Source organism: Melospiza melodia, chromosome 3, assembly GCF_035770615.1.
Source record: "Melospiza melodia melodia isolate bMelMel2 chromosome 3, bMelMel2.pri, whole genome shotgun sequence".
Lineage (NCBI taxonomy): Eukaryota > Metazoa > Chordata > Aves > Passeriformes > Passerellidae > Melospiza > Melospiza melodia.
Window position 1 is genome coordinate 54,649,738 of NC_086196.1, and position 18,726 is coordinate 54,668,463.

An 18,726-nucleotide genomic window follows, 5' to 3' on the forward strand; every position below is an offset into this window, starting at 1 on the left:
CTTTCTGATACAAGGCTGAAAGGACACTTAGGATTTTATGACTATCTGATTAGTAATGACTGGGCATCAGTGGTTTCATGGCCTAGAGTGGCAAAGTAGAGTAAGTAATTTGGCTGGAATGAGTTGTGTCCTCAGCCACCTGCTGTCCCCCATTGCCTCCCTCTTTGACCTACTTGAACTAGCAGCTGCACCTACAAAACACAAATAGAATCAGGATATCCTGAGTTGGAAGAGGCACACACAGATCATCAGAATTGACCTTCTGACTCCACAAAGGGCTACACAGAAGTTAAGAGCACAGTCCAAATGGTTCTTGAACACCAGAAGGCATGGGGTCACAACCATTTCTCTGGGGAGCTTTTCCCAGCACTTGACCACCTCTCAGTGAAGAACTTTTTCCTCATACCAATCCAAAACTCCTCAAATGCAGGTTTTAAGCCATTTTTAAGCTATATTCTCTTGTACAGTCACCAGAGAGAAGACATAAAGAAGTTGCAGATAGCAACTCATTTTCCTCTTCCTTTAGCTGAGCAAACCTAGCATCCTTAATTACTCCTCATTACATCTTGTCCTTTAGTCCTTTCACCATCTTCACTGACCTTCCTGCTGCAGTATTTTTACGTCCTGCTTAGATTATGGAGCCCAAGAGTGCACAGAGTACTCGAGGTGAGGCTGCACCAATGCTAAACACAGTGGTGGAATCACTCCAGCTCCAGCTGATTAGATCTGTTGTGCCTAAGGCATCCCAGGACACAGTTGGCCCCTTTCACCACCTGGGCACATCACTGACTCAAAGCTTACAATCAACAAGAACCCCAAGGTCCCTTTCTGAATGGCTGCTCTCCAATCTCTTGGCCTCTATCTATATGGATACTCAGAGTTACAGCACCACAGGTGCAAAATCTGGCACTTGCCCTTGTCAATTTTGTAAGGTTGGTTATTGCCCAGCCCTCGTAATCTATCAAGTTTTCTCTGTACAATCTCTGTGCCCTTGAGGGAATTAATGTCTTCTCCTAATTTAGCATGGCAAACTTATTTAGTATGTACACAACTCCTGTCTCCAGGTCACTGATAAAAACATTGAAAAAAACTGGCCCTAAAACTGAGCCCTGAGGAACACTCTAGTGACTGGCCACCAGCCACATGTCACTTCATTTACTCCAATTTTTTGAATCCAACCCTTCAGCTCTACCAACAACTACCATGGCAGTAACAAGTTGGCTGTTACCTGGGTCGAGTGCCCCGGCCACTCTCACACTTTGTTAGCACATAATTCATCCATTTTCTGGCAAAGTTGATGTATTTGTCTCCAATTTTCTGCCTGAATTCTCCAGACATCAGACGAACAACTTCTTTATGGTACTGTAAGAAACTAAAGATTACTTTTCACATATTAATAAGAAGAACAATATCCACTGGAGTATTTGCAAGCTAACAAAATTCTACAGTATGATAACAGTCACATCCTATTCTTAGACAAAATTATTTTATGCAAGCAGTTGCCTACTTATAGACAAAAAATAATCAAGAAAAGTATGATACAAAATATGATACAGTGAGAGGCAGTTCTGAGCCACATTGCCTTCTTCTGTGTGCATCAGGCACATGCTGATGTTTAACAGTGTACACATCATTGAAGAAACATCCTACAGAAACACTTGGTTCTGTAACCAGAGATTGAACTGCAAAATAGTGTTTATTTTTAGTTATATTGCAGTAACATTAGAAGATTAAGAAGTTATCTATAAGCATTTAAAAATCAAACAAATCAGCTATTTCTTACAAGACTATCCTAGAAGTACATAAGGATATGACACAATCCTTAAAAATTTTTACAAAGCTCAGAGGAATCAATTAATAAAACAGGTAAAACATCTGAACACAACATTTTGAATGCCTGCACTTTAATGCAAGCACTCAAAAGCTTGTACTGCATCAAAGAACCACCACAAACTCTGAAGAAATGTCTCATGTTACAGTATTATGCTATTGTAGGCTGAAAAACAGTGAGAAGCTAAGTTACACCACAGGGTGGTGAGGTGATCATCCTTGGAAGTACTATAAAAATGAGTAAATATGGCTCTTTGTGATATGGTTTAGTGAGCACGGTGGCACTCACTTGAAGGTTGGACCTGCTCTTGGAGGTCTTTTCCAACCTTAATGATTCTGATATCATCTAAAATGCTGCCAAGCAGCAGAGCTTACAAGACTATACCTGAAAGCATTAAATTCTTAAAAGATTTTTAAGATTTCCAGACATTGCTAATTTAACAGACTTATCAGATTCATCTGTTACTTTTCAATTATTCTCAAGCAAAATTTCTGAGGTGACTTTTTATTATGTCCTGCTAAAACTGGTAAGTCACAGTTCACTAGAAATTATCAAATGTGAGGCCAATCCACATGAAGGACTGCAAGGAGGATCCAGAAAACAACAGACCTGTCAGTCTGAAAGTTATGGATCATCTAGTACAGGACATCCAGGAGATTAGGATGCCAGCCAGCACAGGTTTGTGAAAAGCAGGTCCTACTTGACTGACCTGATCTCATTCTATCAGAAGGTGAGCCATTTAGTGGATCTCGGAAAGGTTGTGGATGTCATCTACTTATATTTTAGTAAAGCTTTTGACATTGTTTTCCACAGCATTCTTCTGCAGAACCTGGCTGCTCACAGAGGTTCACCTTTTGCTGTGCAAAAAACTGGCAAGATGTCCAGGCCTAAGGAGAGGTGCTACACCCTGCTGGCAGCCAGCCACTAATGGGGCTCCCCAGAACTCAGTTTTGGGGACAGTCCTGTTTTATGTCCTTATCAATGATCTGGACCAGGGGATCAAGGGCACCCTCAGTCAATTCACAGGCAACACCAAGTTGAGTGGGAGTGTTGATCTGCTGGAGGGCAGAAGGCCCTGCAGAGGGATCTGGACAGGCTGGATTGCTGGATCAAAGCCAGTGGGGTGAGGTTCAACATGGCCAAATGCCAGGTCCTGCACTTGGGTAACAACAATCCCATGCAGCACTACAAGCTGGGAGAAGAGCGACTGCAAAGTTGCCTGGGGAAAAAAGACTTGAGGGTGCTGGCCCACAACTGGCTGGACATGTTCCAGTGTGTGCCCAGGGGGCCAAGAAGGACAATGGCATCCTGGCCTGCATCAGCAATAGCGTGGCCAGCAAGACTGGGGCAGTGATGGTACTGGGCACTGCTGAGGTGGCACCTCAAATACTGAGTTGGGCCCCTCACTACAAGAAAGACGTTGAGGTGTTGGAGCAAGTCCAGGGAAGTGCAGCAAAGCTGGAGCTCAAGTCTTGTGAGGAGCAGCTCAGGGAGCTGGGATTGTCTGGCCTGGAGAAAATGACGTTCAGGTGCAACCTTACTGTTTCTACAACTACCTGAAAGGAGGTTATAGTGAGGTGGGTGTCAGTCTCTTCTCTCAAGTAAGAAGTGGTAGGACAAGAGAAAACAGCCTTAAATTGAGGGGAGGTTTCAACTGGATATTAGGAACAATTTCTTCACTGGTAGAGTGGTCAGGCATTAGAAGAGGCCACAGAAGTGGTTGAGTCTCCATCCCTGGAGTTATTTAAAAGATGCATAGATGCAGACATGGTTCAGTAGTAGACCTGGTGGGGGTGAGTTAACAGTTGGAATTGATTACAATAAAGGTCTTTTCCAACCTAAATAATTCAATAGTTCCATAAATTCTTTTATTTCCACAAATATTAGTTACCTTATTTGCACCAATGCAAAACCAGAAACTTCAATTGGTTTTTGTTTCCTTACCTCAAACCCAAAATTATAACCCTGAATCATGGCTTCCCGGTAGTATTGCTGCAAAGTGGCAGATTCAGATTCATCAACTTCAGCATCAAACTCAGATGTGAACATGTGATCAACTCTATCAATGGCACTGCTTATCTTATTGCATAGCTGTAATGCATCATTCTGAGTAACAACAAAAAGGGATGGGGGGCAGCAAAATATTAGTCTTGTCAACTGTAGAATATAAGGAAAACATGAATCTAACAATTACATTATTTTAAATGAAAAGGTACTATAATGCCACAAAAATTAATTCAGTCTTGAAAAAACAAACATTTTCCAGTAGTTGCATGAAGCAAGTCCTGTAATTAACTCAAGTATTATAATAAAGTTCGCTTGCATGTGATTAAAAACAAAGACAGCAAAAGAATGAGCAGGGAACCAACAAAAAAACCACAAAACAAACAAAAACATCCAACCAAAACCAGACAGACAAGAAAGCAGAAAATGAGTTCTACTATCTATAGCGTGATCAAGCCTTTGGTTCTATTTTCACCTTGGTATCTGGACACAGCCTCTACTGAATGCAGGGACTTGATATTGCCACTTAGAGCCCAACAAACAAACAAATAAACAAACCAAACCCATCCAAGAAAACACTCATCAAACAAAAGCAAAACAAACAAACACAAAACCACACCACACCCACAAAACAAGCAAAGAAAGATTTAAAAACCCACACCAAATTCAAAATAAAACAAACAGAGACTACCCACTTTTGCATATTCAAATATAGGAAGAAAAGCTGTCTGTTGCAAATAATTGATTTTGATAGAACTTGGTTTTAGAAAATCATACACTTTCTTTCAATTCAATATTGCTGCCACTCTGTTGCTATGGTATTTCATCTGCATTATGGACTTGTTTCCCCATTACCCAATGCAGAAATCATTACACCAATATAGCTCAAAAACACACAAGTCATTTGCAAAAACAGAGGGGAAATCATACTGAAAGTAAAGTCCATAGAGGACTCCCACATAACTTACAATTGCAGAATATGCCATGAGATTTGCAATCAAATCTTCTTCCACTTTTTTACTTATACCGAGTAAAGCACCATCAGTTTTGATAAATAATTTCCAAACCTGCTTACCTTTAGCTGCTGTAGAGCTTTGGCAATGATTGGTTGGCTGGATGTCTGTTCCTGGTGCAGAGATACGAGCCCTTCAATAGAGTGCTGGAAAGCTTTTCTCTGACTCACAAGGTGGGCAGACTGAATGACTACAAGGAGGAGGTTATCAACCTAGAATACAAGACACCACTACTTCTTGTAAAGGAAATTCTCTCTGTAAAACTATATCAAATATCATCAGTTTCCAGTCAGTTATTTTTAAAATTCTAATATATGAAAGACCTCTAGTCACTATTCATTAAAATCTAAATTCACACAGTAAAGCTTGATGCTGGCAACTAAAACTCTCATCTAGTGGGCAGAGCTCCATTAGGGTAAATGCCATAGCAAGTTTTCATGGGGAATGTGGTTCTGTTCACTTCAGGAAAATATGGGAAACACTGCATTAAATTATCTTCAGATTAGCTATACACAAAAAACAAAAACAAAACAAAACAAAAAAAAAAAGTTAAGTAAAAATAATAATATTTTCTTAAAGCAGATGGAAATAACAACCATCACATAAACAGAGGTTTTATCCAAGAAACACGGCATACTTAGGACAAAAGTCCACTATTGAACAGGGAAAGAAAAGTATTTGCTCAAAATTTTAAAATTATCAATATATGATATGTTTTGGAAATCAGAGCTCTGATATCACACAAGCCTATAACAGCATACAGTCACAGAATGGTGCTGCCATACTAGAGTTCTGCTGATTTCAAACTACAGATAATGCACCTACAACAAGTTACTCACAAAACAAGACCTACTCCATCCTGATTTTCAATTCTTTTCCTCCCCAAAGAATATTTTCATGCTCAGAATTCTTTAAGTGTTGATGAGATTCTTTCATTTGATGAGTATTTAACTAACACCTTACATTTTCTCTAGTTTGAAATCAAAATGCATTTTTTTAAGACAAATCTTTCTGAAGGACTTTTTATTTCCTAATCTTTCAATCCTGCATTTAAAAAAACCCAGTGTTACAGACATATAAACACACACACATAGTGTTTTATGTTTATTTACATATGAAAAAAAAACATTTGCAAACCAATTTTCATCTATTGCTATTTTTACTTTTTTGTTGTTCAACTGGAACAACAGGCAAACAAGAAACAACATGTTTGCACATTAAAAGCAGCAGTATGTAGAGGAGCAATTTTTTCAACTGTCTGTAACTGCCAGAACCCCCTGACTGCCAAAGGTCAGGCACAGTGACATGGAAAGTCACTCTCTTCTTGGACAGTACAGCCCATTTATGGTAGGGATCCAAGGAACTGCATAACATACCAAAAGGAAAATTCATATAGCTTTACATTAAGGATATGAGAACACAAGGGGAAGGGAGCTGGCTCAGCTGTCAGAGTGCAGAAGAACTGCTGGCAGAGAAACCCTGCTGGCTTGGGAAGAAGGAAAGTATGACTGGAAACATTTCTTCCTGCAGAACAGTTGAACATCCAGTAACTTCCAGAGAAATTTAACATTAAATGTCACAATTCATCCAAGATCAAGAGCAATTGGTTTCATGCCTCAGTGTGTGGAAAGCACACAACCATCACATGTTCTTGGAGACTGATGATTTCTTAATGTTCTGCTTTCAAATCTTATCCACTCCTGAACACCCAACTAGACATTAAAAGTATCTCTATTTTTTTTATACTATTATACAAGTACAACTCTGAAAAAGGCACATTGGTAGAGATCGATCCCGCCAGGAAATGCTACAATCCATTTAATATTTGCAGTTAATACAATAAAGAATCAAATTCATTCCTGAATTTAACTTTGTATTACCTATAAAAGGACACATGCTTCACTTGAATCAATCCATTTAATCTGACAGAATAAGCATTCACAGGGGCGTAGAGGAAACAAAGAGTGGGGGAATAAGACCACACCCACCTGCATGGTGCGCAGCGTATCAACCGTTTCTACCTGTGGCACTACTTTGACTGGCTGACCCTCCCACGCGCTCCAGCTGTCATCTAAGTCATGGTCTTTGTCACTGTGTTTGGTCATCAGCAAGTAGGCCTCATAGGTAAGCTCATCTGAATCCTTGGAGCAATCCTTGCCAGCAGCTGCATTGAGGAGCTGCAGAATCACAGCCTTTTCCCCTGCAATACTGCCTGGTACAAACACTTGTAAACTCTCCAGTCCGGGAATTTGTACCTGCAGATAAGAAATACACTGAGTGAAGCTCATTGTCTTTATGGCAAATAAAAAGATAAAATAGGTACTTATTTAAGCAACAGGAAGAATCTCCACCCTAAAGGGCTGTACAATATATGGACTAAAACGATACCTTCAGCTATTTTTGCATTGAAAGTCAAAATGCATTATAAATTATCTCTTTAGAAATCCACTGCATCACCATTTTCAGCCATTTACTGCTGTGCATTTCAAGTTAATCCCTCTACATATTCTCCTAAATGAATTTTGTTCCAAAAGAAGTCCAGCTTCACATATATCCTATATATGTATGTATATACACATATGCATACATATATAGTATGTATAAAATACATATGTAGAGTATATAATATATATACACATTTTTAAAGGTAAATTAGTCAACAAAGAGTGGAGTATTAAAAGAAAAATTCCTTCAGAATTCATACATATCTCAGTGACTACAAAAGACAATGAGTAAACAAAAATCTGTCTAAAAAAGTATCAATTATTCTTCTACTTTCATAAAAGCCAGAATAAGTCCAGTTAGAGAATTCTCTTTTAATAAAATAGTGTTTTACTGCTACTGCTTAAAAACTACTTCCAATTACATCTGTCACACTGGTAGCAATACTTCAACCAAGTTAGGCATCAGAAGCAGACTGTAAAATAGCCAGTATCTTGACTTGACATGAGGTAACTGACTCATGGTGGAGTTAAATTCTCTCTTTTCAGAGTGCCATGTTATCAAGCTAAGACAAAACACTTCACTAGCACTTCTACCATTAGGTAGGCATATTTTATAACTAAAGGGACTATAATCTGTAGGCCAACACAAAATATTAGATGGTTGTTACTTAAAGCTAAATTAGATTCCCAAAACTAATGAGCATCCACCTGAAAAGGCAGTTAAAAATTTAAGGTCTCTACATTAGAGGGCCAATATAGATAGAAAGTGTTCATTATCAAAATGTGTCATTTAAACCATGTGTAACAGATGTGTCAAACTCAAGACACAATTTTTTCTTCGACAAATGAACATCAGAAAAAGATACAATCTTTAAAAGGTCTACTAGAGTTAATATGGTGTCTTGAAGCAGCCAAGACTACATACTTGGGGGATAATATTTTTTTAAATAAACATATACTGATTTCCCTGGCTGTTTTCCAACTCAAACAATTCACAGACCAGGGCCCTGCTGAGCCAGTTGTTTTATCCCTGTATTTACAATGCTTCATGAACTTCTCTCCTATGAAGAAGAGGAGTCCTCTTAAACAAATTTGTGTCCTCTTAAACAAATTTCTCTATTTAGCAAATATTTACTTAAATTGAACAAGAATTATGCCATGAAAAAGTTAGTGCATTATTTCCCAACTGCAAAATATATATTAAATGCATGGAAGGACAAAAAAGAACAGCAAATCCAAATACATTTGAACTGTTGAGGCTGAATTTTTAAGGAATTTCGCAAACCCACAAATGGGGGACTTTACACTGCAGTAAACATAGATCAGCAAGAGCTTAACTTACATTTGCTGTATAACAGTTTTCTAGCAACAGTTACTCTGGAACAGAGCCCAGTCCCTGCATTTCTCATGTCCTTAGTACTCTCTAGGAAACTTGCTAAAGCAGATCTCCACTATAATACTGTTGCTTTATGAAAGCAAAACACAGATCTATAGTCTGAGATTATCTACTCAAACATGTATCCATTCACCTTATAGAGTTGCAAGCATTTGTTTCACAGCACTCACTACTAAGTGTTATTAAACAGAAAGGCTTTTCCTCAGTCACAAAGAGAATCTTTGCAAAAAAAGGAATTAAGGCACTGATTTCCCAAAACATAGACTAACATTCTCACTCATACAAGCAAAAGTACAGAATTTGACTACCACAAGTCAATATTAAATACACCACACTTTAAATGTTGAAATATAGATGTCCCCTTAAAACACTAGAGCATGCCAATATTTGACATTTTGCTCAGCATACTCAGTTCACTTTCATGCCTCTAAACTTTATTACCTATGTGAATTTACCTTCACATACTCTTTTGTTTTCAGAGCATTCAGAAGATCTCGCACAGGGGCTGACAATGCAAATTCTGCTGCTATTTCAAGGTCCTACAAATAATGACAAAACAAAGGAATATGCTTTCAGACTAAATTTCTTTAAAGCATATTAATAAGAGGAGACTGTTAACTTACCTTCCTCAGCATTTTAGCAAAACCAAGAGCTTTGGAGGCCCTTTCTCTAGCTTCATGGAACAGCTCTTTCAGTGCTCTGCTGGTCTCTATAACAGACCTCCTGAAACATTGGTAGAAATTAAATGACAATGTTTTAATAAATCATATTACACTTACACAGCCATTAGAAAATAATTATTTACATATATGTTATGTAAATATTTAAGTAAGCAAATAAGTAAGTAATAATTTAAGTAAGAAGAATGTAAATATTTACAAGCAGCTGACAAATAAATTGAACTTGTGTAGGCACATTTATGGTAAGAATATAAAAATCTAATTCCAATATCATTGCATAAAAACCTCTCGTAGCCTGAACCACAGAGAAGGTTACTAGGCTTCAAAAAAACCAAAATGATGATTCATTACTACTGCAGACAGAACTACAGTGATACAGAATGGAAGTTTGCATTCTAAGGAATAAAATACATTATGCATCTGTCAAAATATATAAGTATTTTGTTATTGTTAAGCCAAGAGGTTTAATACCTGATTTCATCTGATGCAGTACTGTCATCAGCACTGGCCCAAAATTCATCACAACTGTCTTGTAGTCCAGAATCTAAAAATTTTCCTGTAGACTTCAGCAGCATTCCTGCAATATCACTGTAGCAACAGAAATGGTGGAACTTCAGAGTTTATTGAGGTAGCATGGCATCTTATACTTCTTCCTTCTTAATGCAAGAGAGCTGTTTCCAAGTCCATGTACAGAAACAAGCAGCACCTTGGGGCCCACAGAAGCCACCTGCACCTACTGCATCCTACACCTATGGCCACTGCAATAATCCATACATTCACAAAGACTAACAGCTGCTTAATGACATCTCACGAAGTCCCATCTGGGAACCCCAAACAACTGCTGACTTGAATACTCCTCTGATATAAAACAACACCCTAAGTAGAGGAATTAAATAAAGCCTACCAAAACAGCTTTCCAGCTTGAGCTTCACCTCCTCTTATATAAGGAGTTATTTCTTTGGTGAAATTCCATTCCTCCTCCAACAGATTTTTTAAACTATGAGATGCTTGAGGTAACTGCTGCAGCATTTGGATCCAGCTTCGCATATAATCAAAGTAAACCTGAACAAGGACACAGATCATTTAAACAGATATTGTTACACAAGGTGTTAAGGACTAGAACTTCTCAAATCAATAGATAAATGCAGTACTATACAATTTTTAGAAGGTATTTCTACAATAATTTTCATTTACTCCAACTGAAAATGAGCTCCATGTTTTCACACAGAAGGTGCAATTTATGACTCAGCAAGTATTAAGTTCTATGTCTCCACAATACCTTCCTGAAAATATTGACCACCTTGCTTGCTGTGCTGCTATTTACCATTGTATTAGTGAATACTTATAGTAGCCAGAGGACACACAGTAGTCAGTGTTTTTAAAGCCTGAACTGCTGAAAAACAGTCTCTAAACCTTTTATTAACTGGATTATATCAAAAGGTTTTATCTGAACATACCCTCCTGAATATGGATAAGTGCTGTGAAAAGGTTTCTGAGATTCTACATTACACTTGCTGTTCCTTTATATCAAGTCTTATCTCTCACCTTTATTTAATTACTATTGTTTTAAACCAATATAAAAAAATCCAGGTAAATTCAATATTTCTTTAACCATCTGCCCTTCAGGATTATACTGAACGCAAAAAATTACCTTTTGTTTCAGTTCAATAATTCATAGCATCCCTCCTCAAAAATGGTTAAGATACTTTCTATTGGTTTCAGGTATTTTCAGACTACACTGTAAAAATGCCAAGATCATAGAATCATGGAACATTTCAGGTTGAAAGGGACCTTAGGGATCATCTAGTTCCAACCCTTATCTTTCAGAGGCCAAGTGTTTTTCTTAAAAAGACTGCTTTAACCAATTGCATCAATGAATACACATTAAAACAAAGGAATCAATTATGCATTAATGCAATGCCAAAAGATAATGATACAATGTTAGCAAAAAAAATATTTTATTCAATATTAAAAAGTTCAAGCTTTAATTTGTTCAAACTTGAGTTCAAACGAATTTGTTCAAATTTGTTCAAACAAATTAGTTCAAACTTACGGAATTTATAGTTCTACATATGAACAATTTTTGGTAAATACAGGCAATTTACGAGTATATTGTCTCACAGAGCAAAACCCAGTATTGCTAAAACAGCATTGGCCTGTATGTTACCTTCACAAGTCCATTAAAACAATAAAATTGTATCAAAGCAGGGAAAGGAAAAAAAGAAAAAGGCAACCATCCCTACAAGGGACAACAGACTTCTATTAGCAGTATTCAGATCAACACACCTAGTTGAGCGCTCTTTTTTGAAGCTTACCATTAACATTTTATGCAAATCCTCTTCAAAAGAATCAATGTTGCAATCAATCTTTTGTAAATCATCCAACACTTCCCGTAACATGAACTGGTAATATTGCTTCATTAAGAGTCCACCCTTCAGAACTTCTTTACACTCTCTCACTAGCTGCAAGAGAAAAACCCCAAAACTGCCATCAGTCAAGACATTACTCTTAAATTCACCCCTTGTCAGCCCAGTTTGTCTAAACATGTTAGTCTGCCACTAAATAATTTCTACAGCTTTTTGAAACAAATGCAGTTGCTCCACACATCTGCAGCAAAGATGTCACTAGTTCTCCAGGATTATTGCAATCCCATTATTTGGCACATCACTGTAAATGGAGATGGAGGCAGATGTTTCAGACTTACTCCCTGCACAATGCCACAGCAAGCAGCTTACTGGATAATTAGCTTAGAAAGGGGCAAAAGGGCTCACAGTCACGAAATCACCACTTTCAATGGAAGCAAGTCAGGAAAAATAAGCAATGTGCTTAACATATGCTGAGAGAAATGTTTTACTGCAGTGAATTCACTGTCAATCTCCTGGGCAGGTGCCCTCAATTCCAAAATCCATATAAGACTGAAAATGATTAGTGGGTTTTTGTTGCTTCCTTGGGCAAAGCTAACATGATCAAAATTCACTTTTTAACTGCAGAAGGCGTGGCCTTTGGAAGAGCTGTCACCTCTTCATGAAAGCTTAGTCTTTATCTATTTCAAGATACATGCACAACCACAGGTACAGGAGTACATAAGAGCAAGGATCATTTCAAACCTACACTAACAAGTTAATGCCTTTCTTTCAGAAGCTCTTCAAGTGCTCAGTGTGCTTTCTGAGATCATCATCAGTCTTCAAGTTTGACAAACCCTGATTTTTTTTCTGAGGGTCAGAGGGAATGGAATTGCTGGAATTAATATGCTTTTTTAAATCTTCTATAATGGCTCTCCTGGCAAAGTAATATATTAACAGAGTGGACTCAATCTATGAGAAATAATAATGCACAAAAGCAGAAAACATACAAGAATGTTATTAGTATTACAAGAGTCTCTGGTGGAATCCTTTACAGGCCAGAACACATTGTATTGCACTCCTTGATGTGCAGAGGAAAAAGGACAATAGTCTGAATTATGCAGTTTAAAATTTACCAAGTTTGGCAAAAAAGGGTAAAAAAAAGTAATTTTTATAAGGTGGAAATCCAAATGGACACTTTTATATCCCTAACATGTCATATACTTTAAAATTAATGTCCTTCTTCACTCAATCACATGCAGTGTACTTTCTGTTAACCTATGGGGTTATTTTTTCCCTTCAATGCATACTCATTCCAAAATAAACTTGAAAAACTTCATTAAAAATTGAGTTTATTTAAATAATACTCTTCTACAGGGGTATGCTATTGAGTAACAGAATATAGGATTTACAAAAAAACAGCAGAGTAAATCTTAGTGCCAACTTTTGAAATTGAAATTCACAAGGCAGTGGCCAAACAAAATTTTGGTGTACAATGAGCACATGAAAGAATATACAGCTTAAACTGAAAATATTATCACTATTACTGATGGGTTGCTTTTTGTTTAGGTAGTTTATACAACAAATTATTTTCTCAAAGCAGGTGGGGCAAAACAAGCACCACCACATTTAACAACCAAACAGAAATAACCCACATGCACATACACACATCCACCTCTCAACAGAAATGCTGAATTTAAAAAATATCTTGAACTGTTCAGGTACTAAACTGCCATTAAAACATAGCAGCTCTCTCCAATAACACCCGATTATCAGGATTACAAAAGCTAGTACTGAAAGTAAAACATGGACAAAAAGGAGGAAGGCAGCAAGAAAGAACAGGAAAAAAGGCACATTGTAAAAGGCATATAATCTGTCTTAGTTTTCTTTTTGTGTATATACTTTTTATTGAAAATCATATTAATTTTTTAATACAATTGACTTGCTAGTAGTACAAAAATTTAATATCACCTTGAAAACGTTGAGTAACAAGGCTACCATACCTGATACATTCACACAGTACTGCTACATATTTCCAGTGGTGCCAAAAAAGCAAGAGACATTTAAAGGTCTCAGTGCCTCAAATAAGATTCACTAGGTCAATCACTACAAAAAACAGACTCTGCTGTGCTACTTGCATACAAAGAACAATCAAGATGGTAAGACCATCTAACAGAAGGAAATGGAACAGTGCCACTTCCAGAATGCTGTGCTGTAGCACCAGCCCTCCTTCCTGAATAATATTTTGAAAGAATTGAAAAATCTTATGTCTCCAGTTAAGATGGCCCAGCTGTCTTGAGTTGTGTACAAGTTTTGCACCCCTGCCCAGTGGCCAAGAGAGCAGCCTGACTGAAGACAAGCAAGTTGATCATATTTCAGATGGTCAGCTTCTGAGGGCTAGAGAGTTGTGATGCAGGACACTGATGAGGCCCCCTCTCAGCTGTCGCTTCTCCAGGCTGAACAGGCCCAACTCCCTCAGCCTTTCCTCACAGGAGAGATGTTCCAAGTCCCTAATCATCCTTGTCCTCCACTGGAGCCAGTCCAGGAGCTCCATGTCTCTCTTGTACTGAGGAGCTCAGAACTGGACACAGCAGTCCTGATGCACCTCACTAGGGCTTGAGTAGAGGGGCAGAATCACCTCCCTTGACCCACTAGCAATGCTCCCACATGATAATAAAACAACCTAATTTGGGGATCAATTAATTGTAGGAACCAGCTTACAGAAAGTTGGACAAGAGAATCTCTAATCCAGTCTTCTCTGTAATTCTGTAATAATCTGTGCGCTTGCAGAATAACACAGACTCCTGGACTCTTCAGCTTCATGAACATTTTAGGAATTATAATTCTTCAGGAAACACAGATCTATTTGCAAAACATCCTCCACAGCTCCCTTGCCTATTCGGAAATATTGTGTGGGACAGGAAGCATTTGCTGAGTTGAATTCATTTTTTAAATGTCATTAGTAAGGCAGTATCCACTACCAAAACAGTCTGGTACAAACATACTGTTTTCCAGGAGGAAAATGTAATTTTTACTTAACTTGGAGTCCAGAAGAAGCACACAAAATGTTAAGGGGGAAAAAACAAAATCACCTCCATTTCTGAAGGATACACTGTGCATAATAACAGAGTATGCTATGCAGCAGATTACTCTGTGACTGTTAAGGCTGAAATTGTAGGCTTCAAATGGGGAGAGCATAGGGCAGGAAGGAAGAGAGGACAAATTTATTTGGGACAACAAAGTAACACAGCAATGGATTTTAGCTCAGCAAGCAACTGGGATGCGAGATCATAATCAGTATTTAGATGTTTACTCCTGGAGATCATCTGATAAAACCCCAATTTGGTTATGCTTGCCAGGATGTAGGGATATCAGATGAATTTAGTAGGTCCTAGACTATAGTTTGAAAACTGGCATTGATCTAAACAGCCTTCATTGTACCTGACCACCTCCAGAAAATAAATCCTTATACAATACTCTCAACCAGTGACAAGACTGACAGTCTTGGGTCACCACCCACAGAAAATAATACACTAGGCTGGGGAATATTTTTTTTTATTTCATTTTTCTTCTCAATTGACTTACACTATGTGACTGCTGCATGTTAGCAGATGTCTTCACATTCACAAAAGAAAAAATCAAAGAAAAAAGAGAAATACAGACCCATAAAACTACTTATATTGCCTAAGAAACCCAAACAGAGGAAGATGTGCTAGAGAAGTTTATATAGCTTATAATGCAAATGGAATCGATACCATCTATTTCTGTTGGCTAATAATATTTTGAATCGCTGGTTTCAATATGGAAGCCTAAATCACAGAGCTGTACATGACTAGCTATTTATTATGCAAAAAGCAGATCTCCGTATGAAATACAAGACTATTTACAAAATTATTACATAATTACACCTTGTAATTTCTTACAATAATCCTCTTTAAACTGATACCATATCATAATGAAATGACAAAATATTTCAAACAGGAAATACATATTAAAAAAGAAATTGAAGCAAACCTGTTTAATACTCAAAAGAGATGGTTCCCCAGCAGGTCTTTGTTCCAACCTCAGCTTGAGACATTCATGGATAACATTGAGCAGGACCCGGCAGAGAACCAAGAATGCCGGTTCAAAAGATGGCAAGTCCATGGATTTCAACTCCTCCCATGATACAGCACTGCATTTTTGCTCGCAACAAGGTGGGAAATTTAGTAACTGCACATAATCTGAACACAACATGGGATCTGGAAATTCTGAAAACTGTAACAAAAAATAGGTATCATGAAAAGGAAACTGAAAAATAGCATGCACAGAAGTATGTTTTTAAAAAGTCTATTAGCTGGCAAGTCAACCACACAAGTTTCAAGTTTACATCACTGGGAGATTTTTATGTTAACTTTTTTTAAGGATCATCAGGCTCAGGAAAAACAACTATGGACCCTTTGGAATGAACAAAACCACTTTATGTTTCTGTTATGACATTATCTAGAGAAACAAATGTATGCTAAGCTACATCAGGTACATAACCTCATTCCTTTTCAAATACATAATGCATATATTAACATAAAAAACTCCACATTGTAAATGAATGCAATATTCAAAAAATGTCACTAGCTAAACTAAGCAAAAATACTGAAAAAGTAACTTTTGAATTTAGGTAGCTTTTAAACTTAAACTGTTTAAAAAAGGAAGATGAAATATAAACATCAAGCTGGTTTGCTCTTTTGGGGATTTTTGTTTGATTTTTTTAATATTATACTTATTTTTCATTTAAATTAAGATTCCATTTAAATAAAATTACTTTTCTAATTAGAGAAAATAATTGAGACTCTGAAATAAACATCCTAGAAATCTGTGTACCTTGTGATAACATTCTAAGCAAGGCTGTACATGGAGGTACTCTGGGGTTTAATTTAGAAAGAAAAGTTGGACTGCAGAATGCGTAGCTCCTAAAGACAGCAACACACTAGTCATCATTTAAGGATAAACTTTGTTTCAGATTAGGTTTGTTTTCTTCTTATTCCCATTTCTCAGCTGCTAACTATGACATCTGAATATCCTTCATTCATACAGTAGACATAATTAGCATTTTCTAGGTTTTTCTTCAGCCAAATTTAAATAACATCACTACATAAGGGAGAAAAACATTACCAGTAATTAAATTAAGACAATGATAAATGATAAAACTACTGCCTAGAAAGTTTAAAAAATCTTTTAAGCTCATAATCTAGCAGAAAATTAAAACACGTATTTACAAACATATCTTCTTAATGGAATGTTAATGTCTTCTTTTTACTCTCTTTAAAAGGAACATATGGCACCACAATAGCATCAGAGCTAAAGATTTTTATACAAGAAGTTTTCATTAACAAACAGATCATGAAAATACTACACTTCCACAGTACAAAAAACCCCCTTAAGAAATAGAATCCTCATGGTGATGCAAATATAGTTTAGGGAAATTCAGTTCCTATAAAAATATTAAAGAACTAGTCTATGAGCAAGAATTACATAGCCAAATTGAATAAATTTGCAATATTCCCTTCTAGCATCAAGGATAACAGTAAACGACATTAGGGCTTAGTACTAGACACCTAAATTTTTATTTTTCAATCTAACTGATCTTAATCTTCTGCAGGCTCAATCTGAAATATTTCAAATACTTCTTATAAAAACCTCAAGAAAAACTCTAAGTCATTTATTGAGAGTGTACAAAAAACCATACTCCAAATTGCAGCCAGTTGAATAAACAACAGAGTACACAAGCTTAAATACATTCTATTAAAATAATATCTGATCTCATATGCTAAGTTCAAAATAGTATCCATCTTCATCAAGAATGAAATTGTACAACTTCTATACAGAATGGACTCTATAATGCCTAGAGCCCTGTTAAAGTATCAGAGCCCACAGAGGAATCAAACATGTTTTAGAAAACATTAAGACCAGGAATATGTATAAAGATTTACACATATTTAGGATGAAATGAGCATTAAAATGTATACGGTGGAAGAATCCAGAAAGCACATTTTAGATGTGTTTTAGACACTGTTTAAGCAACAATAGAAACAAAAGTATGTCCAGAGACTTAGAAGTATACACATAAACACAGAGTCAAGTAACAGAAACTATAAAGATTAACAGAATACTAATAACTCTGTCTGCATACAAATACCAAACTCAACTGCACTAAAAAAAAGACACTACATTCAAAGTTCTGTCAGATGCAAAGACCAAGCAACTGAAACCCATCTCTTCCATTTTAGTATAAAGTCATCATTTGCTGCAGTAAGTACCTCAATTCTGACAGACTTGTTTGTGGCTTTTTTCTGGTAAAGTCCTTCAAATGTTGGTGCAGGAAAGAAGTTGACAATTTATATTTAACATACACCTTTACTAAAAATAATTACTTAGAAGAGATTAAATAATTACTGAAAATGAACATTCAAAGTAGTTATAAGGCTAGAGAAGGGAGAAAAGATTAACCTTACCTCTTATACAAGTCATCCAACACTACATTACCAGAAAGTCTAATTCTCTGAAGCTGCAGCAAAAACTCTAGCTACTTAATCTTTCACTGACTTGTTTTAAAAACCCTTATACAGTCAAAACTTTTCAGGTATTTAGCAGTTCCAAAAATATATTCAAAGTCCATTTTCAATACCCCCATATTATGTCTTGTTTACTTTGATTTTTTTTAATTTATTTCAACCTATATATATATTAAGCTGAACTTTGTAAGTGTATGTGGTTTGGGGGTGCTTTTGGTTACTCTAACAAGATACGTGCAAGTTTTGCTTAGGCACTTGACTCTAAGGAAATGTTCACGCATTTCTAATGCAAATTTTCTAAAACACAAGCTGAAACCAATTAAAGAATAAATAAAATTTCAACTAATAGCTTAATTTCTACAGTAATATCGACACTAGTAACAGTACAAATAAAAATATTTCAAAATTAAATAGCTTTATATTTATAAATGTATTCATCCTAAAAAAATAACTTCTAAGGGAGATCAG

At 36.6% G+C, this 18,726-nt stretch overlaps 1 protein-coding gene across 9 annotated transcripts in view; it reads right to left on the reverse strand.

Annotated features, from left to right (window-relative positions):
- MAP3K4 (mitogen-activated protein kinase kinase kinase 4) overlaps positions 1 to 18,726 on the reverse strand; it is a 66,862-nt gene that overhangs the window by 26,488 nt on the left and 21,648 nt on the right. For 8 of the 9 annotated variants that reach the window (XR_010027124.1, XM_063151786.1, XM_063151787.1 and 5 more), the window contains exons 4-13: positions 15,725 to 15,967; positions 11,684 to 11,830; positions 10,273 to 10,430; positions 9,840 to 9,956; positions 9,312 to 9,411; positions 9,144 to 9,227; positions 6,837 to 7,103; positions 4,911 to 5,060; positions 3,776 to 3,937; positions 1,229 to 1,362 (exon numbers count right to left, since the gene is read on the reverse strand). Coding sequence is in view for 8 of the 9 variants with exons in the window: in XM_063151786.1 (XP_063007856.1) it covers positions 1,229 to 1,362; positions 3,776 to 3,937; positions 4,911 to 5,060; positions 6,837 to 7,103; positions 9,144 to 9,227; positions 9,312 to 9,411; positions 9,840 to 9,956; positions 10,273 to 10,430; positions 11,684 to 11,830; positions 15,725 to 15,967 (1,562 nt within the window). In the remaining variant the exon portion in view is untranslated. The remainder of the gene's footprint in view (positions 1 to 1,228; positions 1,363 to 3,775; positions 3,938 to 4,910; positions 5,061 to 6,836; positions 7,104 to 9,143; positions 9,228 to 9,311; positions 9,412 to 9,839; positions 9,957 to 10,272; positions 10,431 to 11,683; positions 11,831 to 15,724; positions 15,968 to 18,726) is intronic. The other variant, XM_063151784.1, reaches the window with a different exon arrangement.